The 20035-nt window shown below is 54.8% G+C and overlaps 1 protein-coding gene across 4 annotated transcripts; it reads left to right on the top strand.

Moving 5' to 3' along the window:
• Positions 1-44: 44 nt before the first annotated feature.
• Positions 45-19911, top strand: CC2D1A (coiled-coil and C2 domain containing 1A). 4 transcript variants are annotated; one of them, XM_074384535.1, is made up of 29 exons: positions 45-128; positions 3033-3168; positions 5810-5925; positions 6016-6081; positions 6646-6780; positions 6879-7089; positions 8958-9082; positions 9423-9495; positions 9663-9734; positions 9829-9959; positions 10045-10117; positions 10671-10792; positions 11428-11539; positions 11621-11793; positions 14162-14284; positions 14403-14461; positions 14548-14664; positions 16647-16720; positions 16797-16855; positions 16952-17003; positions 17106-17205; positions 17303-17393; positions 17710-17847; positions 17937-18001; positions 18564-18627; positions 18715-18841; positions 19131-19207; positions 19295-19342; positions 19425-19911. In XM_074384535.1, the coding sequence occupies exons 1-29, from the start codon at positions 69-71 to the stop codon at positions 19443-19445; spliced, it is 2820 nt and encodes a 939-aa protein (XP_074240636.1). In that variant the 5' UTR covers positions 45-68; the 3' UTR covers positions 19446-19911. The 4 variants fall into 4 exon arrangements, with proteins under 4 accessions (XP_074240636.1, XP_039322407.1, XP_010327752.1 ...); XM_039466473.2 differs by having other exon boundaries at positions 10671-10804; positions 11431-11539; XM_010329450.3 differs by having other exon boundaries at positions 10671-10804; positions 17940-18001.
• Positions 19912-20035: the final 124 nt, after the last annotated feature.

Genomic DNA, 20035 nt, shown 5'->3' with positions numbered 1-20035 from the left:
GGGCCCGGGGAAGGAGGCAGAGCAAGGCCGGGCTTGGGGGCCGGTGGTCCGGGCATCCAGCCTGGAAGATGCACAAGAGGAAAGGACCCCCGGGACCCCCGGGCAGAGGCGCCGCGGCCGCCCGCCAGGTGAGTCTGCGCCCCACGGCCCGACCTGAGGATCCCTCCCCACCCCCGATACAGACGCTCAGGGAAGAGCCCCACCCCCCGGGGAAGCCCGATCTCCGCCCCCCAGGTGAGCCCCGGTCCCCGCCCGTCCCAAGCGAGACTCCAACCACCACCTCCCCCAACAAGGGTGGCCTACAGGCCTTGGCTCCCCAGCTTCTGGGGCTCCGCCCCGGGTTCGGGGCCACCTGTTGCCGCAGCAGCTCCAGTCAGGGAGGGGCAGTCCTCGGACTTGGCACATCAAAGCCTTGCGTCAGTCGGGCCCTGTGAAGACTCTTTTTATTCCATTATACAGATGAGGACTTTTGAGACTCAGAGACGTGAAGATATCTGCCCAAGGTCATAGGGATTAACAGCTTGGCCAGAGCTAAGCTCAAATCCAGGGCTGCAGCCATAAGCTCATGGCACTGTGGCTGGGCCCCTTCTCCCTTTCCCAACTCCCCTGCCCCAGGCACCAGGAAGTTTGATTTTTCTCATTTTCAATGGAAGGAGCCCAGGGCATAGCTTGCTGTTCAGATTATTAGTCTGGCTGACCTGAAGTTCCCTCCTGGCCTCTGCATATTGAACCCTTGACTTCACGGCTCTGAGCCTCAGCTTTCTTATCTGTAAAATGGAGACCTCTGTAATCCCAGCACTTCAGTAGCAGAGGCGAAGGCAGAAGACTCACTTGAGGCCAGAGTTCGAGACCAGCCTGGGCAAAAGTGAGACCCCCCCATCTCAACAAAAAATAAAAAAAATTTAGCTGTGCATGGTGGCATTTGCCTGTAGTCCTAGGTACTTGGGAGGCTCAGAAGGGACAATCGCTGGAGCCCAGGAGTTGAAGACCACAGTGAGCTGTGATCTCACTGCCTGTACTCCAGCCTGGGTGACAGAACAAGACTCTTTCTCTAAAATAAAAATAAAAAATGGAGGCCGGGTGCGGTGTCTCACGCCTGTAATCCCAGCACTTTGGGAGGCCACAGCAGGCAGATCACCTGAGGTCAGGAGTTCGAGACCAGCCTAGCCAACCAACGTGGTAAAACACCGTCTCTGCTAAAAATACAAAAATTAACTGGGCATGGTGGTGGGCACCTGTAAACCCAGCTTCTTGGGAGGCTGAGGTGGGAGAATCGCTTGAACTCGGGAGGCGGAGTTTGCAGTGAGCTGAGATCTCACCACTGCATTCCAGCCTGGGTGACAGAGCGAGACTCCTTCCCAAAATAAATAAATAAATAAATAAATAAAGGAGACCTCCAAGAGACCCTACATTACAGGACAATTGTAAAGATTCATAGCGATAGTTTATGGAAAGTGCTGGCACATAACATTCAGTAAATGTTACTATTATCATTATTAGCAGTTGGTAGAGCCATACATAACTGCCAATATTTGGCCATTTTCTACCTACAGGAAAGGCGATTTCATATAGTTAAACACAGTGTTATCACATCATGATTGGTCATTAACCAAGCTAGGAAAAGGCCCTACTTCCAACTCATACATTGTCGTCAGGCCTTCTTTTTATTTATTTATTTTTTGAGACAGAGTCTTGCTCTGCTGCCCAGGCTGGAGTGCGTTGGCTCAATCTTGGCTCACTGCAACCGCCACATCCTGTGTTCAAGCAATTCTCCTGCCTCAGCCTCCCGAGTAGCTGGGATTAAAGGCATGTCCTGCCACAACTGGCTTATTGTTGTGTTTTTAGCAGAAGTAGGGTTTCACCATGTTGGCCAGGCTGGTCTCGAACTGCTGACCTCAGGTGACCCGCCCACCTCAGCCTCCCAAAGTACTGGGATTACAGGAGTGAGCCACCACACCTGGCCCTTTCCATCAGGTCTTCTAATTGCTCTTTATTTACTTATTTATTTTTTTTTTTTGAAGACAGTCTTGCTCTGACACCCAGGCTAGAGTTCAGTAGTGCGATCTCAGCTCACTGCAACCTCCACCTCCCAGGTTCAAGCAATTCTTCTACCTCAGCTTCCTGAGTAGCTGGGATTGCAGACACCCGCCACCATGCCCAGCTAATTTTTGTATCTTTAGTAGAGATGGGGTTTCACCATGTTGGCCAGGCTGGTCTCAAACTCCTGACCTCAGGTGACCCACCTGACTCAGCTTCCCAAAGTGCTGGGATTACTGGAGGGAGCCACTGTGCCCGGCCATCAGGGCTTCTAATTGCTCTTGAAGCTCTGACCTTCCCACACCGCCCCCTCTGCTGAGGATGCTAGAAAGAAAAGCCCAACTGTACAGAGTAGCTTTGCTTTGGGCAAAGTGTGGGGCCTACTTCTGCTTCTCTCCCTCCCTCCCTCCCTCCCTCTTTCTTTCCTTTCTTTCAATAGGGCTTCACTCTCTTGTCCAGGCCTAGTGCAGCAGCGCCATCGTGGCTCACTGCAGCCTTGACCTCCCCAGGCTCAAATGACCCTCCTGCCTCAGCCTCCCAAGTAGCTGGGACCACAGGCACACACCACCACTCCCAGCTAATTTCTTAAAAATTTTTTGTAGAGATGGGGGCTCACTGCATTGCCCAGGCTGGTCTGGAACTCCCAGACACAAGCCATCCTCCTACCCTGGCCTCCCATAGTGCTGGGATTACAGGCATGAGCCACTGCGTGCACTCAGGGGCCTGTTTTTCCCACTGAACTTAGCTCAGCAGCACATCGTAAGTACGGACTCAGAGCAGGGAGCTGGGTCTCTTGCCCTCTGCCCCAGGTTGAACTGTGCCAGAGGGCCTGGCCTGTCTTGGAACACCTGTTCTGGGCCTGTTCCAGCCTCCTGGCACTCGACAGGGAAACGGCTTTCCCCAGGAGACCTCGGTTCCTTCCTCCCTAAGGGACTCTGGGTCCGTCATGGCTGGGTCCATCCCAAGGTCTAACTGAACCCTTGCTGTCCCCCTAGCTGGGCCTGCTGGTTGACCTCTCCCCAGATGGCCTGATGATCCCTGAGGACGGAGTTAATGATGAAGAACTGGAGGCTGAGTTCTTGGCCTTGGTCGGGGGCCAGCCCCCAGCCCTGGAGAAGCTCAAAGGCAAAGGTGAGGTGGTTAACACACCCTCGGAACATTTTCTCATCTCCTGCAAGTGGCTTGGGCGCAGAACTGGGGGCACTGGGTAGGTAGGGGAAAGATGACAGAGAGGACCCCTGTTCTCCTGGAGCCCACAGTCTGGGGAAGAGGGTCAAGATCAACTCTGGGCCCAGCTCCATGCCACTTACTGGCCATGTGATCTGATGAGTCACATCACGTTGCGCTGGCCTCAGTTTCACCATCTGTAAAATTGGGATAATCACTATGTTACAGGAGTTAATCTTCTGGAGTCCATATTTCACCTGGGGCCTCTGTCATGTAATAAGTTCATGTCAGCCGCGCAGTGGCTCACACCTGTAATCCCAGCACATTGGGAGGCCAAGGCAGGCAGATGCCTTGAGTCCAGGAGTTCGAGATCAGCCTGGCTAACATGGCGAAACCCTGTCTCTACTAAAAGTACAAAAGTTAGCCAGGTTTGGTGGCGAACACCTGTAATCCCAGCACTTTGGGAGGCCAAGGTGGGGGGGATCACTTGAAGCCAGGAGTTTGAGACCAGCCTGGCCAACATGGCGAAACCCCGTCTTTACTAAAAATACAAAAATTAGCCGGGCTTGGTGGTGAACGCCTGTAATCCCAGCTACTCTGGAGGCTGAGGCAGGAGAATCACTTGAATCCAGGAGGCAGAAGTTGCGGTGAGTAGAGATTGTGCCACTGCACTCCAGCCTGAGCAACAGAGCAAGATCCCATCTCTAAAAAACAAGAGAGAAGCTTCATTGAGGCATGAATTACTGTGCTGTTGGCTGTGAGTTCAAAGTTAATGAATTAACAATATAGATTCAGTAAGTTGTCTTCAAACAGAAACATACAGAGCAAGCCGGGCGCGGTGGCTCAAGCCTGTAATCCCAGCACTTTGGGAGGCTGAGGCGGGTGGATCACGAGGTCAAGAGATCAAGACCATCCTGGTCAACATAGTGAAACCTCGTCTCTACTAAAAATACAAAAAATTAGCTGGGCATGGTGGCGCGTGCCTGTAATCCCAGCTACTCAGGAAGCTGAGGCAGGAGAATTGCCTGAACCCAGGAGGCGGAGGTTGCGGTGAGCCGAGATCGCGCCATTGCACTCCAGCCTGGGTAACAAGAGCGAAACTCCGTCTCAAAAAAAAAAAAAAAAAAAAAAACATACAGAGCAAGGTTGTGTATTAATCAGTTGATTAACATGTTGTAACCAAGCCAGCCTCAGTGGCTCATGTCTATAATCCCAGCACTTTGGGAGGCTGAGGCAGGTGGATCACCTGAGGTCAGGAGTTTGAGACCAGTCTGACCAACATGGAGAAACCCCATCTCTACTAAAAATACAAAATTAGCTGGGTGTGGTGGTATATGCCTGTAATCCCAGCTACTCAGGAGGCTGAAGCAGAAGAATCGCTTGAACCTGGGAGTCAGAGGTTGCGGTGAGCCGAGATCACACCACTGCACTCTTGCCTGGGCAACAAGAGTGAAACTCCACCTCAAAAAACAAAAGAAAAAAAAATGTTGTGACTAGAGCTGGGTGTGGTGGCACATGCCCGTAGTCCCTGCTACTTGGGAGGTTTAGGCAGGAAGATCACTTGAGGCCAAGAGTTTGAGGCTGCAGTGAGCTCTGATCGGGTCACCACACTCCAGCCCGGGTGACAGAGCAAGATCCTATTTCCAAAAAAAGGTTATGACTGGAGGCTCACAGGAACCTAAGCTGAAATTTCCCCTAGGAGCAACAGTCCCATAGCCACTAATGTAGTCTTCAAGGCAACTTTGTAGGATACAACTTAAATAATAAGAAGATACCAGCAATGTGCTGTTCTAAGAGCTCCACTGCCCTTCTGTGCTCCAACTTCCCTATGAAGGAGGAACTGTTTTTATCACCGTGTCACAGAGGGAGAAACTGAGGCCCAGAGAGGTGAAGTGACTTGCCCAAGGTCTCACAGCCAAAAAGTTGCAGAGCTGGGTTTGTTGTTTTTTTGTTGTGTGTGTGTGTGTTTTTTTTTTGTTGTGTTTTGTCTTGAGACAGTGTCTCGCTCTGTTGCCAGGCTGGAGTGCAGTGGCACGATCTTGGTTCACTGCAACCTCTGCCTCCTGGGTTCAAGCGATTCTCTTGCCTCAGGTGTCCGAGTAGCTGGGATTACAGGCGTGCGCCACCACACCTGGCCTTTTGTGGGTTTTTTTGAGACAGAGTCTCACTCTGTTGCCCCGGCTGGAGTGCAGCAGTGGTGTGATCTCAGATCACTACAACCTCCGCCTCCTGGGTTCGAGTGATTCTCCTGCCTCAGCGTCTCCAGCAGCTGGGACTACACACCACCACATCTGACTAATTTTTGTATTTTTAGTAAAGACTGGGTTTCACCATGTTGGCCAGGCTGGTCTCGAACTCCCGTCTTCCAGTGATCCTTCCACCCAGGCCTCCCAAAGTTCTGGGATTACAGGCCTGAGCCACCAATGCCCGGCCTGCAGAGCTGGGTTTTGGATTCAGGTAGCCAGGCCCCAGACCTGAGGCTGAATAAGGAAGAAATGAAATGGGGAGGTCAGCGAGAGGTGGAATCACCTAACTTGTCCGGGATGGGAAATGGGGGCTCTTGATGGATGATCCTGGTCCATCTGGGGCATCTCCCTGCTGCCAGGTCCCCTGCCAATGGAGGCCATTGAGAAGATGGCCAGCCTCTGCATGAGAGACCCAGACGAGGAGGAGGAGGAGGGAACGGACGAGGATGACTTAGAGGCTGATGATGACCTGCTAGTGAGTACTGAGGGCACGGTGGGGACTCTTATCCCGTTGCCCCCATCTAGCAGGCCCTCATGTCCTGCCCCTGGCCACGTGTCCCTGCAGGCGGAGCTAAATGAGGTCCTTGGAGAGGAGCAGAAGGCTTCAGAGACCCCGCCTCCTGTGGCCCAGGTACAGTTCAGGCGGCCCCACTCCCTTGAACCACAAGCGAACGGAGAGCCCAGGGCTCAAGGCCTACCCTTTTTTTTTTACAAGATGGAGTCTTGCTCTGTCACGGAGACTGGAGTGCAGTGGTGCCATCTCAGCTCACCGCAACCTCTGCCTCCCAGGTTCAAGCGATCCTCCCAGCTCAGCCTCCGGAGTAGCTGGGACTACAGCCGTGCGCCACCACACCTGGCTAATTTTTGTATGTTTTGGCAGAGATGGGGTTTCGCCATGTTGGCCAGGCTGGTCCTGACCTCAAGGGATCCACCCACCTTGACCTCCTAAAGTGCTGGGATTACAGGCATGAGCCACCGCGCCCAGCTCACTCTTGTCCTTCACAGCCACGTGACTGACATCAGGCAGTAATAGGAAACCCCATTCCCTCCACTGGGAAATGGGGACTATGATTTCTGCCTCACTGAGACAGGGAGGCTGGTTCAGGGTTGACATGTGGCTGTTAGTGCAGAAGGGGCTAATGGGGGCATCCCAAGTGGGGTCTTCACCCGGACTGTGCCCCTGCCCCGCCCGCAGCCGAAGCCCGAGGCTCCCCATCTGGGGCTGGAGGCCACCTTGCAGGAGAGGTTGGCACTCTATCGGACAGCGATTGAAAGCGCCAGGCAAGCTGGAGACAGCGCCAAGATGCGGCGCTATGACCGGGGACTTAAAGTGAGTGGGCAGAGGGCAGGGCACAGGGATCCCTGCCACCCCAATCCCCATACCAAGCTCTCGGCTTCTCCTAAACCGATACTCACACCTTGTCTCAGACACTGGAAAACCTGCTGGCCTCCGTCCGGAAGGGCAATGCCATTGACGAAGCGGACATCCCACCCCCAGTGGCCATAGGCAGAGGCCCGGCACCCACCCAGCTGGCTCCTGGAATTGCGTCAGCCCCAGAGCCCAGGGTTACCCTGCAGGCACCTCCTCCCTCTGCCCCAGCCTCATCTCCAGGCTCAGCTCAGCCCCAGATGCCCCCAGGTAGGTGGTGGGCAGGGCTGGGCTGATGTGGGATCTGAGTGGGCCGTGCAGCAAGAGGCCCCTCTAGGGGGTGCAGGCTGTGCCCTGATTGTGAGATATCTTTAACATCTTCAGTCCTGGGGTCCTCATGCCCTTGGAGTTCATGAATACCTCCCAAACAGGACACAGATACCCAGAGAGTTGTTTTTTTTGTTTTTGTTTTTGTTTTTTTTTGAGATGGAGTCTCAGTCTGTCCAATTATATCAGCTCCAATTATGTCAGCAAGAGGTACATTTCTGGCAGAATTTTACTCTTGGTATACAAAAACTATCAAAAAGCGCAGCAGGGGCTCAGCGTGGTGGCTCACGCCTGTAATCCCAGCACTTTGGGAGGTCGAGGCAGGTGGATCACGTGAGGCCAGGAGTTCAAGACCACAGTCCTGGCCAACATGGTAAAACCCCGTGTCTACTAAAAATTCAAAAAGTAGCTGGGTGTGGTCGTGCATGCTGGTAGTCCCAGCTACTCAAGTTGCTGAGGTAGGAGAGTCACTCGAACAGGGACGCAGAGGTTGCAGTGAGCCAAGATTGCTCCACTGCACTCCAGCCTGGGCGACAGAGCGAGACTCTGCGTCAACAAGCAAACCAGCAAAACCAAAAAGCTCAGCCAGGTGTGGCGGCTCACACTTATAATTCCAGCACTCTGGAGGAAACCACATCTCTACAAAAAATTTAAAATTAGCCAGGCATCGTGGTGCATGCCTGTAGTCCCAGCTACTTGGGAGGCTGAGGTGGGAGAATCGCTTGAGCCTGGAAGGCTGAGGCTGCAGTGAGCTGTGTTGGCACCACTGTACTCCAGCCTGGGTGACCGAATGAGACCCCGTCTCCAAAAACATTTAAAACAAAAATAAGTTTGATGTAGGTTTTGCTCAATTCCATGCTAGTAATAACAATTGTAACAAGAATTCAACCTGGAAAAACACATTGCTTTTACCACTGAAAGATTTATGATCACAGGAAATAAAACCAATACAATGTCAAAGCTGTGTCCCTTCAACCTCCAAATGTTCAGGGAAGTAGCCTACGTTGAAAGCAATGGGTCCAGTTGTTAGTCTGAAAAAAGGATACTGTGTGCTATTTTATGGGTGTTTCCAGATGTGGTAGGCACTGGGTAGCGTCTCGATTGTGCTGTGTTATTGTATACTAAGAATTGCATGCATAACTTTAAATTTTGAGATACTTCCCCAGAAAACATATTGAGCATATTATTTGAAACTATAACTAACACTGTTTAAAAAGCACTGAATACTGGGTTTCGCAATTTTGCAAACAGACTGCATAAATGTATTTTGGTTGTATAAATATACAATAGGGTAGACAAAAAAGACTTTCAAACACACAGCTATGTCATGTTAGCATAAAATTCTGTGGGGGACGTGCATGGATAGAAGAGAAGACTCAAAATTCCCAACTGCTAAAAGTGAGTCCCAGGATATATTTAAAAAGTGAGTCGGGCACGGTGGCTCATGCTTGTTATCCCAGCCCTTTGGGAGGCTGAGGCAGGCAGATCACGAGGTAAGGAGTTCGAGACCAGCCCGACCAAGATGGTGAAACCCCGTCTCTACTAAAAATACAAAAATTAGCCAGGCACAGTGGCGGGCACCTGGAATCCCAGCTACTCAGGAGGCTGAGGCAGGAGAATCACTTGAACCCAGGAGGTGGAAGGTTGCAGTGAGCTGAAATCGTGCCACTGCACTCCAGCCTGGGCAGCAGAACGAGACTCCTTGTCAAAAAAGGAAAAATAATTACATTAAATAAATAAATAATAAATGGTTTACACGGTGAACTTGGCCCAGGCCCTGGAGGCTTCCTGTACCTTGTTCCCTCTTCCAGGTCCCTGCAGCCCAGGCCCTCTGGCCCAGTTGCAGAGTCGCCAGCGCGAGTACAAGCTGGCTGCGCTCCATGCCAAGCAGCAGGGAGATACCGCTGCTGCCGCCAGACACTTCCGCGTGGCAAAGGTGCGTGAAGCCGGACGAACAGGACTGGAGGGACAGGGCAGGATGCTTCCCACATGGCCCCGTGTGAAAGCACCTGGTTTGCTGGGTCAGGCTGACCCAAATTTGCATCCTAGCTTGGTCGCTCCCTAGTGATAGTTTGCTATGAGTCTTGGAGCCTCAGTTTACCCCCTCTGTGAAATGGGCGGTAGAGGATTAAGCAAGTGTTGGAAGAGGATTAAGCAAGATGGTGCAAAGGGAAGGGAGGGGGCTGGAAGTCCTCGGTGACATGGCAGGGCTGGGCGGCTCCCCACGGGGTCCCAGCCGGCAACTGCACCTCCCTTTCTAATCTTCCTTCTCCCAGAGCTTTGATGCTGTCTTGGAGGCCGTGAGCCGGGGTGAGCCCGTGGACCTCTCCTGCCTGCCCCCTCCACCCGGTGAGGACCCTGCCATGCCCACTGTCTGGGATGGCTTCAGGCATACACTAAGTTCTCCTTGATGCTGCCACCCCGTTGGTCAGGCCCAGAGACCACCCTGAGGCCAGACTAGCTTGTGGGGGTGCAGCAAGCAATCCCCTCATCGGCCGGGACCTCTCTGTCCCCAGACCAGCTGCCCCCAGATCCACCGTCACCACCGTCGCAGCCTCCGACTCCTGCTATGGCACCCTCCACACCAGGTAGGTTCGGGGACCCTCTGGGGTGGGGGGCAGGCTGGAGCCAGACTGTCTACCTGTCCCTTGACTCTTAACTTCGCTCCCCTGTCTGGCCTAGAGATCCCCCCACCCCCCAGGACCCTGCTGGAGGCGCTGGAGCAGCGAATGGAGCGGTACCAGGTGGCTGCAGCCCAGGCCAAGAGCAAGGGGGACCAGCGGAAAGCTCGAATGCACGAGCGCATCGTCAAGGTGCCCTGGGGACTGGGGGGAGGTGGGGCAGGGGGCAGTCCTGGAGCTCTTCCTCGGGAAGCCCTAACACCTGTGGCCCTCGCAGCAATACCAAGATGCCATCAGGGCTCACAAGGCTGGCCGAACCGTGGATGTTGCCGAATTGCCCGTGCCCCCAGGTAGGCCCCGCCCCTGGCAGGCTGTGCCCCCCGATTCCTGTGCCTCCAGCCTCTGAGCCTGGGCAGATGCTATTACTTCTCATGGCACAGGCGCAGGGAGCTGAATGCAACATATTCAGAGGTTTTGTAAACTTGTTAATCAATTGGGAGCTTGACATTGGACATGACGGAAGTGTTTGCACCATAGAAATTGGCAAACTGGCTGGACGCAGCGTTCCTACCTGTAATCCCAGCACTTTGGGATGCTGAGTGGGTAGCATCACTTGAGGCCTGGAGTTCAAAACCATCTTGGGCAACATGGCGAGACCCCGGGGCTACATGAAATTTAAAAACTAGCCTGGTGTGGTGGTACATGCCTGTAATCCCACTATTGTACACCAGCCTGGGCAACAGAGCAAGATCCTGTCTCTAAAAATAAAAAACAATTTTAAGAAATAAAAAAATAAAGGTCCAAGACTCTGTAGGTGGGGAAGGAATCTGTATCTCCATCATAATAGTGTGGGTAGGTCTCCATCCTGACCACACAATAACCAGGCCTCAACCGGCCGCCCAGGCTTTCCCCCCATCCAGGGCCTGGAGGCCACCAAGCCCACTCAGCAGAGTCTGGTGGGCGTCTTGGAGACTGCCATGAAGCTGGCCAACCAGGATGAAGGCCCAGAGGATGAAGAGGATGAGGTGCCTAAGAAGGTGTGAGGGTTGGGGCCGGGCGCAGTGGCTCACACCTGTAGTCTCTGTCTGTACTTTGGGAAGCCAGGGTGGGAGGATCGCTTGAGGCCAGGAGTTTGAGACCAGCCTGGGCCACATAGTAAGACACCCGTCTCTACAAATTTTTTTGTTTTTTTAATTAGCCAGGCATGGTGACACTCACCTGTAGTCCCTGCTACTTGGGAGGCTGAGGCGAGAGGATTGCCTGAACTCAGGAGTTCAAGGCTGCAGTGAACCATGGTTGTGCCACTGTACTCCAGCCTGGGTGACAGAGCAAGACCTTGTCTCTAAGACAATTTAAAAAACAAAAAAAAACAGGTGTTTGTTTGGTGAGAATTGTCTGAACCGGGAGGTGAAAGTTGCAGGGAGCCAAGATCACGCCACTGCACTCCAGCCTGGGCAACAGAGCGAGACTGTGTCTCAAAAAAAAAAAAAACGTGTTTGGGGCCAGGGACTTTGAGTGAGGCAGGGGAGTGGCCCAAAGCAAAGTCCTGGGATCCCACTAAGTGACCACTGTTGACAGCGTCAGACCCTGAGCTTTGGGGACTGCACTCATCACAGGTGCCAGGAAGTCTCTGACATCCTCTCTGTTCCTTTCTCCACAGCAGAACAGCCCTGTGGCCCCCACAGCCCAGCCCAAAGCCCCAGCCTCAAGGGCTCCCCAGTCGGGATCAGCCCCAGCAGCCAAAGCACCCCCCAAAGGCACATCCACCAGAGGTAGGCACCCCCTCCCTGTCCCAGCTGTCTGTTGCCTGGCAGTGGCTTCAGCAGCACCTGTAGCGGCTCCTATGCCCACAGCCCAGCAGCAGCTGGCCTTCCTAGAGGGCCGCAAGAAGCAGCTACTGCAGGCTGCGCTGCGAGCCAAGCAGAAAAACGACGTGGAGGGCGCCAAGATGCACCTACGCCAGGCCAAGGGACTGGAGCCTATGCTGGAGGCCTCCCGCAACGGGCTGCCTGTGGACATCACCAAGGTGAACCCTCCAGGCCTGTGGGAACTGCCTGGGCATCCACCACCAGTCAGGCTCCTGCCCCTTAGCAGCCATGCAAACTGAAGTGTATCAGTCAGGTTCCAGCTGCTGTAACAAATAGGTCCTCCCAAGACAGTGGCTGAAACGAGACAGACATTTATTACGTTTCTTGCCTGTACCACTCAGGGCAGTCTGGGCTCTGCAGTGGGAGGTCCTCCAGGGCCTGAGTTCCTTCCATCTTACTGCTTTGGTGCACCCTAGGGGGTCTTCGTGGCCCACATGATCCAAGTGGATCCTGTCGGAAGGACTAGAGAAAGAGGCAGAGATAGTAGTCCCCTTTAAAGGAAGTGACATGACTATTGCTTGCCTCCCTTTGCCCAGAACTAAGTCACATGGTCATATTTAGCTGCAGAGGAGCCTGGGACATGTAGTCTCTTGTTGGTGCACAGTGTGACCAGCTGAAGCTCCGTTACTAGGGAAAGGAATGGGATCAGATTTGGGGAGACACTGAGATTCCACCATTTGGGGCGGGACCATTCCTTTCTCTCTGAGCATCATTTTTCTCCTTGGGGAAGTGGAGATGGTGACCCCCCACCTCAAAGAAACACAGCCAGGATTCCTCATGTGATAGAGTAATACCCATTATAGGAAACGTGTGGAGCTTGAACTGGGCACCCAGCAAAGGGCACTCAGTTCAAGGAAGTGACATCACTTTTGCTGGCCTCCCATTGACCCAAACTAAGTCACATGGCTACTTTTAGCCTCAGAGGAGCCTGGGACATGTAGTCTTTGCTGGCCACTGAAGACATGGCCTTGAGCACAAAAGGCAGGATTCACACTCTGGACACGGTGGCTCACACCTGTAATCCCAGCTACTTGGGAGGCTTAGGTGGGGGGATCATTTGAGGCCAGGAGTTCAAAACCAGACTGGGAAACACAGTGAGACCCACTGTCACGGAGCGGATATCTAATTGAGAGACCACAAGAAACACATAAATAAATACAGCCCCTTATCATAGCCCAAGGGACCTGCACCATCTGCCCTATCACCTCCCTTTCCTGGTCTCTTGTTTTGTTTTGTCTTGAGACAGAATCTCACTCCGTCGCCCAGGCTAGAGTGCAATGGCACAATCTCAGCTCACTGCAACCTCTGCCTCCCAGGTTCAAGCGATTCTCCTGCCTCAGACTTCAGAGTAGCTCGGAGTACAGATGTGTGCCACCACACCTGGCTAATTTTTGTATTTTTAGTAGAGACGGGGTTTCACTGTGTTGGCCAGGCTGGTCTTGAACTCCTGACCTCAGGCAATCCACCTGCCTTGACCTCCCAAAGTGCTAGGATTACAGGCATGCGCCTCTGTGCCCAGCCTGTCTTGTCTCTTTCACCCGTCCCTCAATCACTCTCCCCGTTGCTGTCTGGTAGCCTCAAACACCAGTCACTCCGCAACCTCAGGGCCTTTGCACATGCAGTTCCCTCTGCCTGAATGCTTTTCCCACAGACACCTATGTGGCTCACTTTCTCCCCTCATTAGGTCTCTGCTCCGACATCACATCTCCAGGAGGCCTACCCTGACTGACTGTCTAACATCCCTCCCTGTCGCCTAGATTCCTCTGCTCCTCCTCCCAATTCTGTGCCTCCCTGTGCCATGTGTCCCCTTCTACTCTCTCATATGATTTCCTTACTTCTTCTGATTATTGCCCATCTCCCCAAAGAGAATGTCAGCCCCAGGAGGGCAGGGATTTTGGTCTCTCTTCTTCATCCCTGGTGCACAGTAGGGGCTCCATACATGATATCTCGAACTCTGGAGCTCGAGCAATCCACCCACCTCGGCCTCCCAAAGTGCTGGGATTATAGACGTGAGCCACCGCACCCGGCACCATACATGATTTCTGGGGTGACTGAAGGATGCTCTTACTAAATGGGACAATGGAAAGATCCAGAAGAAAGAACAGGGGCCGGATGTGGTCTTTCATGCCTATAATCCCAGCAGTTAGGGAGGCTGAGGCGGGCGGATCACTTGAGGTCAGGAGTTTTCAAGACCAGTCTGGCCAACATCGTGAAACCACATCTCTACTAAAAATACAAAAATTAGCCAGGTGTGCTAGCGGGCGCCTGTACTTCCAGCTACTCGGGAGGCTGAGGCAGGAGAATCGCTTGAACCCGGGAGGCGGAGGTTGCCGTGAGCCGAGATCACGCCACTGCACTCCAGCCTGGGCGACAGAGTGAGACTCTACCTCAGTAAAAAAGACCAGGGAAGGATGACAGAGCCATGGTGGGGGAATTCCCCCTGTCACGGAAGGATGACATTTCTGCAGAGCCCCAGGTGGTTCTGCGTGTCCCCCTTCTCCCTGCAACCAGCCTCGTCCTCCTCAGGTGCCTCCCGCCCCCGTCAACAAGGATGACTTTGCCCTGGTCCAGCGGCCCGGCCCGGGTCTGTCTCAGGAGGCTGCCCGGCGCTATGGTGAACTCACCAAGCTCATACGGCAGCAGCATGAGGTGAGGGGGAAGCCCCCAGCCCATCCCCCAGGGGTGTGATCCTCCCTCCCCTCTCCTCCTTCCCTCCCCTTCCTTCCTCTCCTCCCTTCTCTCGCCTCACTGCTTTCTGTTCCCCCAGATGTGCCTGAACCACTCAAACCAATTCACCCACCTGGGCAACATCACTGAAACCACCAAGTAAGTGCCCCGCCCTATGCCAGACATGTGCACCCCCAGCCACCCACCCCAGGGCCAGGGACACGAGCAGGCCCTCCCACCGGCAGGTTTGAGAAGTTGGCGGAAGACTGTAAGCGGAGCATGGACATCCTGAAGCAAGCCTTCGCTCGGGGGCTCCCCACGCCCACCGCCCGCTTTGAGCAAAGGACCTTCAGCGTCATCAAGTAAGGCTCCTGATCTTCACCCCACCACAGGGCCCCGATGGCCCTTTGGAGGTGGGGGGTGTGGTGTGTGCTCCCTGGAAGCCAGCACAAGATTTACACCTGGAGGAAAGGTTGGATGGGCGTAAGACTACAGCATGTGCAAAGGCCCTGGGGCAGGCATAAGGTACAAGTGAAGGGTCATGCAGGTGCAGTCACAGGGACACATTTGAGAAAGATCTGGAGAGTGCAAAAGTGTATCTTGTCCCAGGGCCTGGGTGAGTCTGTGGTGGACCAGAGATGAGTTACGGCTTTGGTGGGGTCGGTCTTGCTACTCTTAAGTCTTCCTGTGCTCCCAGGAGTAGGGATCCTTTTCTCCACTTTTTTTGTTTGTTTGTTTGTTTGAGACAGAGTCTTGCTCTGTCGCCAGGCACCAGGCTGGAGTGCAGTGGTGCGATCTCGGCTCATTGCAACCTCCGCCTCTCGGGTTCAAGCAGTTCTGCCTCAGCCTCCTGAGTAGCTGGGACTACAAGCATGTGCCACAACGCCCGGCTAATCTTTTGTATTTTTAGTAGAGACAGGGTTTCACCATGTTAACCAGGATGGTCTCCATCTCCTGACCTCATGATCCACCCCCCTCGGCCTCCCAAAGTGCCGGGATTACAGGTGTGAGCCACCCCGCCTGGCCATTTTCTCCACTTTCTAAACGAGGTTAGGTGCAGCCACTGGCCCTCCAGTGGATCCCCACTGCCCCTGGGATAACCCACACCCCTTACCCTGCCTCCCCCGTCTCCACACAGCCTGGCTCCCGGTCACCTCCTCTCTGCCTGCTGTCTCCGCTTCACTCAGCTCTGGCCACACGGGACTCTCTCTGGTCCCTCCTACAAACCAAGTGTGTTCCTACCCCAGCCTCTGCATCAGCTCCTTCCTCTGCCCCCACCTTCCTTCCCAGGTCTCCATGTGGCAGCTCCCTCGACACCTAGAGTCACCTACGATGTCACCTTCCCTCTGAGAGCCCCCCATCTATCCAGTCAGTCCCCTCTGAGCACACTTCACCCTCCGTCTCTACTGAGGTTTTTATTGTTTCTCTATTTATATACTCATGCTCATCTGTCCACTCAGCTAGATCGAGCACAGGGTTGGGGTATTTCTTGTTTACTTCTAGATCCCCAGCAGCTAGGGTACTGGCTGGCACATAGTAGGTGCTCAAGAAATACTGAGAAATGAATAGAAGGTCCCCCAGCAACTAGGGCACTGACTGATGCTTTTGTAGGACTCAAAAAATATTAAGTGAAGCCAGGCTGGGAGGCCAAGGCGGGCATCGTATTTTGAGGTCAGGAGTTCGAGACCAGCCTGGCCAATATGGTAAAACCCCATCTCTACTAAAAATACAAAAATTAGCCAGCTGTGAGGGGGGGTACCTGTAATCCCAGCTACTCTGGAGGCTGAGGCAGGAGAATCTCTTGAACCTGGGAGGCGGAGTTTACGGTTAGCCGAGGTCATGCCATTGCATGCTAACCTGAGTGACAGAGCAAGACTCTGTCTTAAAAAAAAAAAAAAAAAAAAAAATGTGTGTGTGTGTGTGTTTTTATGAAGGATCTACTGGCTGGCACATAGTAGGTACTCAAGAAATGCAAGAAATATTGGGAAATGAAGGGAAGATCTCCCAGCAGCTAGGGCACAGACTGGTGCTTAGTAGGACTCAAGAACTATTAAGTGAAGGGAATGTCACCCAGCAGTTAGGGTCACCCAGGCTACCTAGGACATAGTAGGTACCAAATAAATATACACAGACTGAAGAAAGGGCCCAAAAGTGATCCATTGCCGACCTGAACAGAGAACTCTAGTCTGATTCTAAAATGAGCCCAGGAGCTGAGACATCCCCAAAGGCCAGGGTAGGGTTTGTTCCCTGCCCGCACTGGGGGAAGAGAAGGCAGGTGGGCAGTGGGACTGAGGTGCCTGTTTTCCTGCCTGCCTGCCTGCCTTCCTGCCTGCCTGCCTGAAAGGATCTTCCCTGACCTCAGCAGCAACGACATGCTCCTCTTCATCGTGAAGGGCATCAGCTTGCCCACACCTCCAGGTGAGGGGCTGTAGGTAGGGGTCAGGGTCATGGGGACCCCCTCTCTGCCCAGCTCTGACCCTTGTTTTGCCCACAGGACTGTCCCCTGGCGACCTGGATGTCTTTGTTCGATTTGACTTCCCCTATCCCAACGTGGTACGTGGGGAGCTGAGGAGGGGAGGGCTGCAGCCCTCAGTAAGCCAAAGCCAAGTCCCGGGCCCCTGAGATTTCCTGCCTCTTCTCTGGTCATAGGAAGAAGCTCAGAAAGACAAGACCAGTGTGATCAAGAACACAGACTCCCCTGGTGAGCCTTGGCTGGAAGCACCCCACCCCTACGCTGCAGCAGAAGGGACGTAAGACCATGGCCTGACCCCACCCAACCCCCTCTCCCTCCTTCTCCCTGCAGAATTCAAGGAGCAGTTCAAACTCTGCATCAACCGCAGCCACCGTGGCTTCCGAAGAGCCATCCAGACCAAAGGCATCAAGTTCGAAGTGGTTCACAAGGGGTGAGCTAGCGAGAGCCATAGCTGCTGGGTGGGCTCCAGGCGAGGGGAGCTCCTCTCAACCAACCCTCCTGTCCCCACTACACACACATACACACAGGGGGCTGTTCAAGAATGACCGGGTGCTGGGGACAGCCCAGCTGAAGCTGGATACACTGGAGACAGCGTGTGAGGTCCGGGAGATCCTTGAGGTGAGAGGTGGACGTTCATCTGCACGCTCCACTATGGCCATGCTACTCGTTAACATTATTCACACACTGCCTGCCTTGAGCCCCCCATGGGCCCCTCTGTTGACCCAGCCCCCCCCCTCAGAGCCTCAGACCTCCCTACTGCCCAGTCCTAAATACTTTCGGCACCCCACTCCATTATGATCAGCCGGTATCTCCGCCATACCATGGGCTCATATTTTAGAAACTATTCTTGTTCTTCCTGTTCCTGGCCCTGGGCCTCTAGTCACTTCCTGCTTCCAGCAGGAAGCAGGGTAAGTTTCTCCTTACCGCCACCCAGGTCCTGGATGGTCGCCGGCCCACAGGGGGGCGACTGGAGGTGATGGTCCGGATTCGGGAGCCACTGACAGCCCAGCAGTTGGAGACGACAACAGAGAGGTGGCTGGTCATTGACCCCGTGCCAGCAGCTGTGCCAACAGTGAGACCCCTGCCCCCCATCAGCGGCCTCAGGGAGGGAAGCTTGGTTCAAAGGCCCTGGACTCACACAACTGGTTCTCTCCTCTGAAGCAGGTTGCTGGGCCCAAAGGGAAGGCCCCTCCTGTGCCTACCGCTGCAAGGGAGCCAGGGAACAGGTAGGTATCTGGGCCAGAGCTTGCTGGAGGGAACACCCCCTTCCCCTCTCAGTCCCACACAGACAGTTTCCCACCAGGCACAAATTGGACCATGTCCCTCCCCTGCTTCAAAACCTTTCCTAGCACACCTTTTCCCAGAGGATCCAGTTTAAACTCCTTGGTTTGATCTTTAAGACTTTTTGTGATCTGACCATTTTTACTATATCCAGGCTTCTCTCTCCCGACTCCTCCTGTGGTTCATGGCCTCTGGGCTTTCACTGGCCTCTGGACTTCCGTGGGTTCCAGTCCCCTAAGCACCCCTACCCATACCCTTGCTCCCTCTGCCCACCTCCGATTCCTTCTTTGGATCTCAACTTGGCTGTTACCTCCTCCAGGAAGTCCTCCCTGACCATTAGGCGTCATAGTTTCCTGGGTATGCAGCCATCATCCCCACTAGGTTTTGGGATCAGCAACACCGGGGTGGGTCTTGCCTACCTCCCACCATATCCCCAGTGCATCTTTTGAATTAACAGGTTGGGCAGGGGGAATCTCTGCAGCCCCTTATCCTTCCTCTACCCCTTAGATCAACCAGGCCCCTGCATAGCCTTAGTGTGCTGGCCTTCGACCAAGAGCGTCTAGAGCGGAAGGTGGGTATCCATCCTCCTGGGCTCCATGGGGCAGGACTGGGGAGTCTGCAGCCCCAGGATCCTCACAGGCCCCTCTGTATCCTTCAGATCCTGGCCCTCAGGCAGGCGCGGCGGCCAGTGCCCCCAGAAGTGGCCCAGCAGTACCAGGATATCATGCAACGCAGCCAGTGGCAGAAGGCACAGCTGGAGCAAGGGGGCATGGGCATCCGACGGGGTAGGGGTTCTGAGATGTGCATCTGGTGGGGAAGGGGCTTGGAAATGGGCACCTTGTGGAGAGAGGGCTTGGGGATAGGCATCAGGTGGGGGAGGGGCTTAGAGGTGGGCACCTGGTAGGAGAGGGGCTTGGGGATGGGCAGCTGGTGGGGGAGGGGCTTAGAGGTGGGCACCTGGTAGGAGAGGGGCTTGGGGATGGGCAGCTGGTGGGGGAGGGGCTCGGGGTTGGACACAGTCCCGGAGGGTTGGGGGCAGCGAGGCCCGCCCTGAGTCCCCCTCACCATTCTCAGAATACGTAGCCCAGCTGGAGCGGCAGCTACAGTTCTACACGGAGGCCGCCCGGCGCCTGGGCAATGACGGCAGCAGGGTGAGCTGGGCAAGAGCCGGGTGGGCGCTGGGTGGCAGGCAGGGTGCGGCCTGCAGGGACCACCTGCTGAATGCCCATCCCCCACAGGAGGCCGCAAAGGAGGCGCTCTACAGGCGGAATCTGGTGGAGAGCGAGGTGAGCTGCTCAGGAGATGGGGGTGGTTGGGGGCTCACTGTGGCTGTGGCCACCCCCCTGACTCCAGTGGCCTCTCCTCCAGCTGCAGCGGCTCCGCAGGTGAGAAGCCCGCGAGGCAGGCGGCCCCCAGAAAGCGGGCAGCAGGCCCCAGCACCAGGAAGAGCTGACACAGCCACGAACCAGACAAGCAGACAATCAGCGGACAATCGGCTCTGGACTCACCCCTCTTCCGGGCCCCCAGCCCAGCCAGAGCCTCCAGGGCTGCAGGGGTCGGGAAGGGTGCCCACCAGCCAGCGTGTGCCCCTCACCCAGGCCTGGGTGGGCCCCAGAGAGTCCTGTTTGCACAGCCCAGGGGTGTCCGCCCTCTGGCCTGCCCCAGAGCAGGGAGGGTGGCTGGGACCGAGCCCCAAGGGCCCCTGCAAGCACTTTACTTCCTGTCCCTCCCCAGCCTCAACCCCAAAGAATCCACTAGGGCTGGCCAGGCCCCACTGTCTCCCCGGGGCACTGAGCCGGCCCAGCTGGGACCCCAGGGCCAGCACATGGAATAAAATAGCCAGGGCCACACTTTGCCCAGCTCTGTCCTGTGTGTTTCTTGCTTGGACCCTCGGTGGCCAGGCTAGGTCTTCCCACTCGCCCTCTAGTTCCCCTGGAGGTGGATGGGGAGGCGCCTGTCAGGGAACCAGGCTGGGGCAG

The sequence above is a fragment of the Saimiri boliviensis genome, chromosome 14 (genome assembly GCF_048565385.1).
Source record: "Saimiri boliviensis isolate mSaiBol1 chromosome 14, mSaiBol1.pri, whole genome shotgun sequence".
Lineage (NCBI taxonomy): Eukaryota > Metazoa > Chordata > Mammalia > Primates > Cebidae > Saimiri > Saimiri boliviensis.
This window is presented reverse-complemented; position numbering and strand designations above follow the sequence as displayed.

Coding starts and splice junctions, on each gene's coding strand:
- CC2D1A (XM_003941706.4), top strand. CDS start 69: ATGCACAAGAGGAAAGGACCCCCGGGACCCCCGGGCAGAGGCGCCGCG. Junction 7,090..8,957: donor TCAGCCCCAGATGCCCCCAG/GTAGGTGGTGGG, acceptor TCCCTCTTCCAG/GTCCCTGCAGCCCAGGCCCT. Junction 11,540..11,620: donor CAAAGGCACATCCACCAGAG/GTAGGCACCCCC, acceptor CTATGCCCACAG/CCCAGCAGCAGCTGGCCTTC.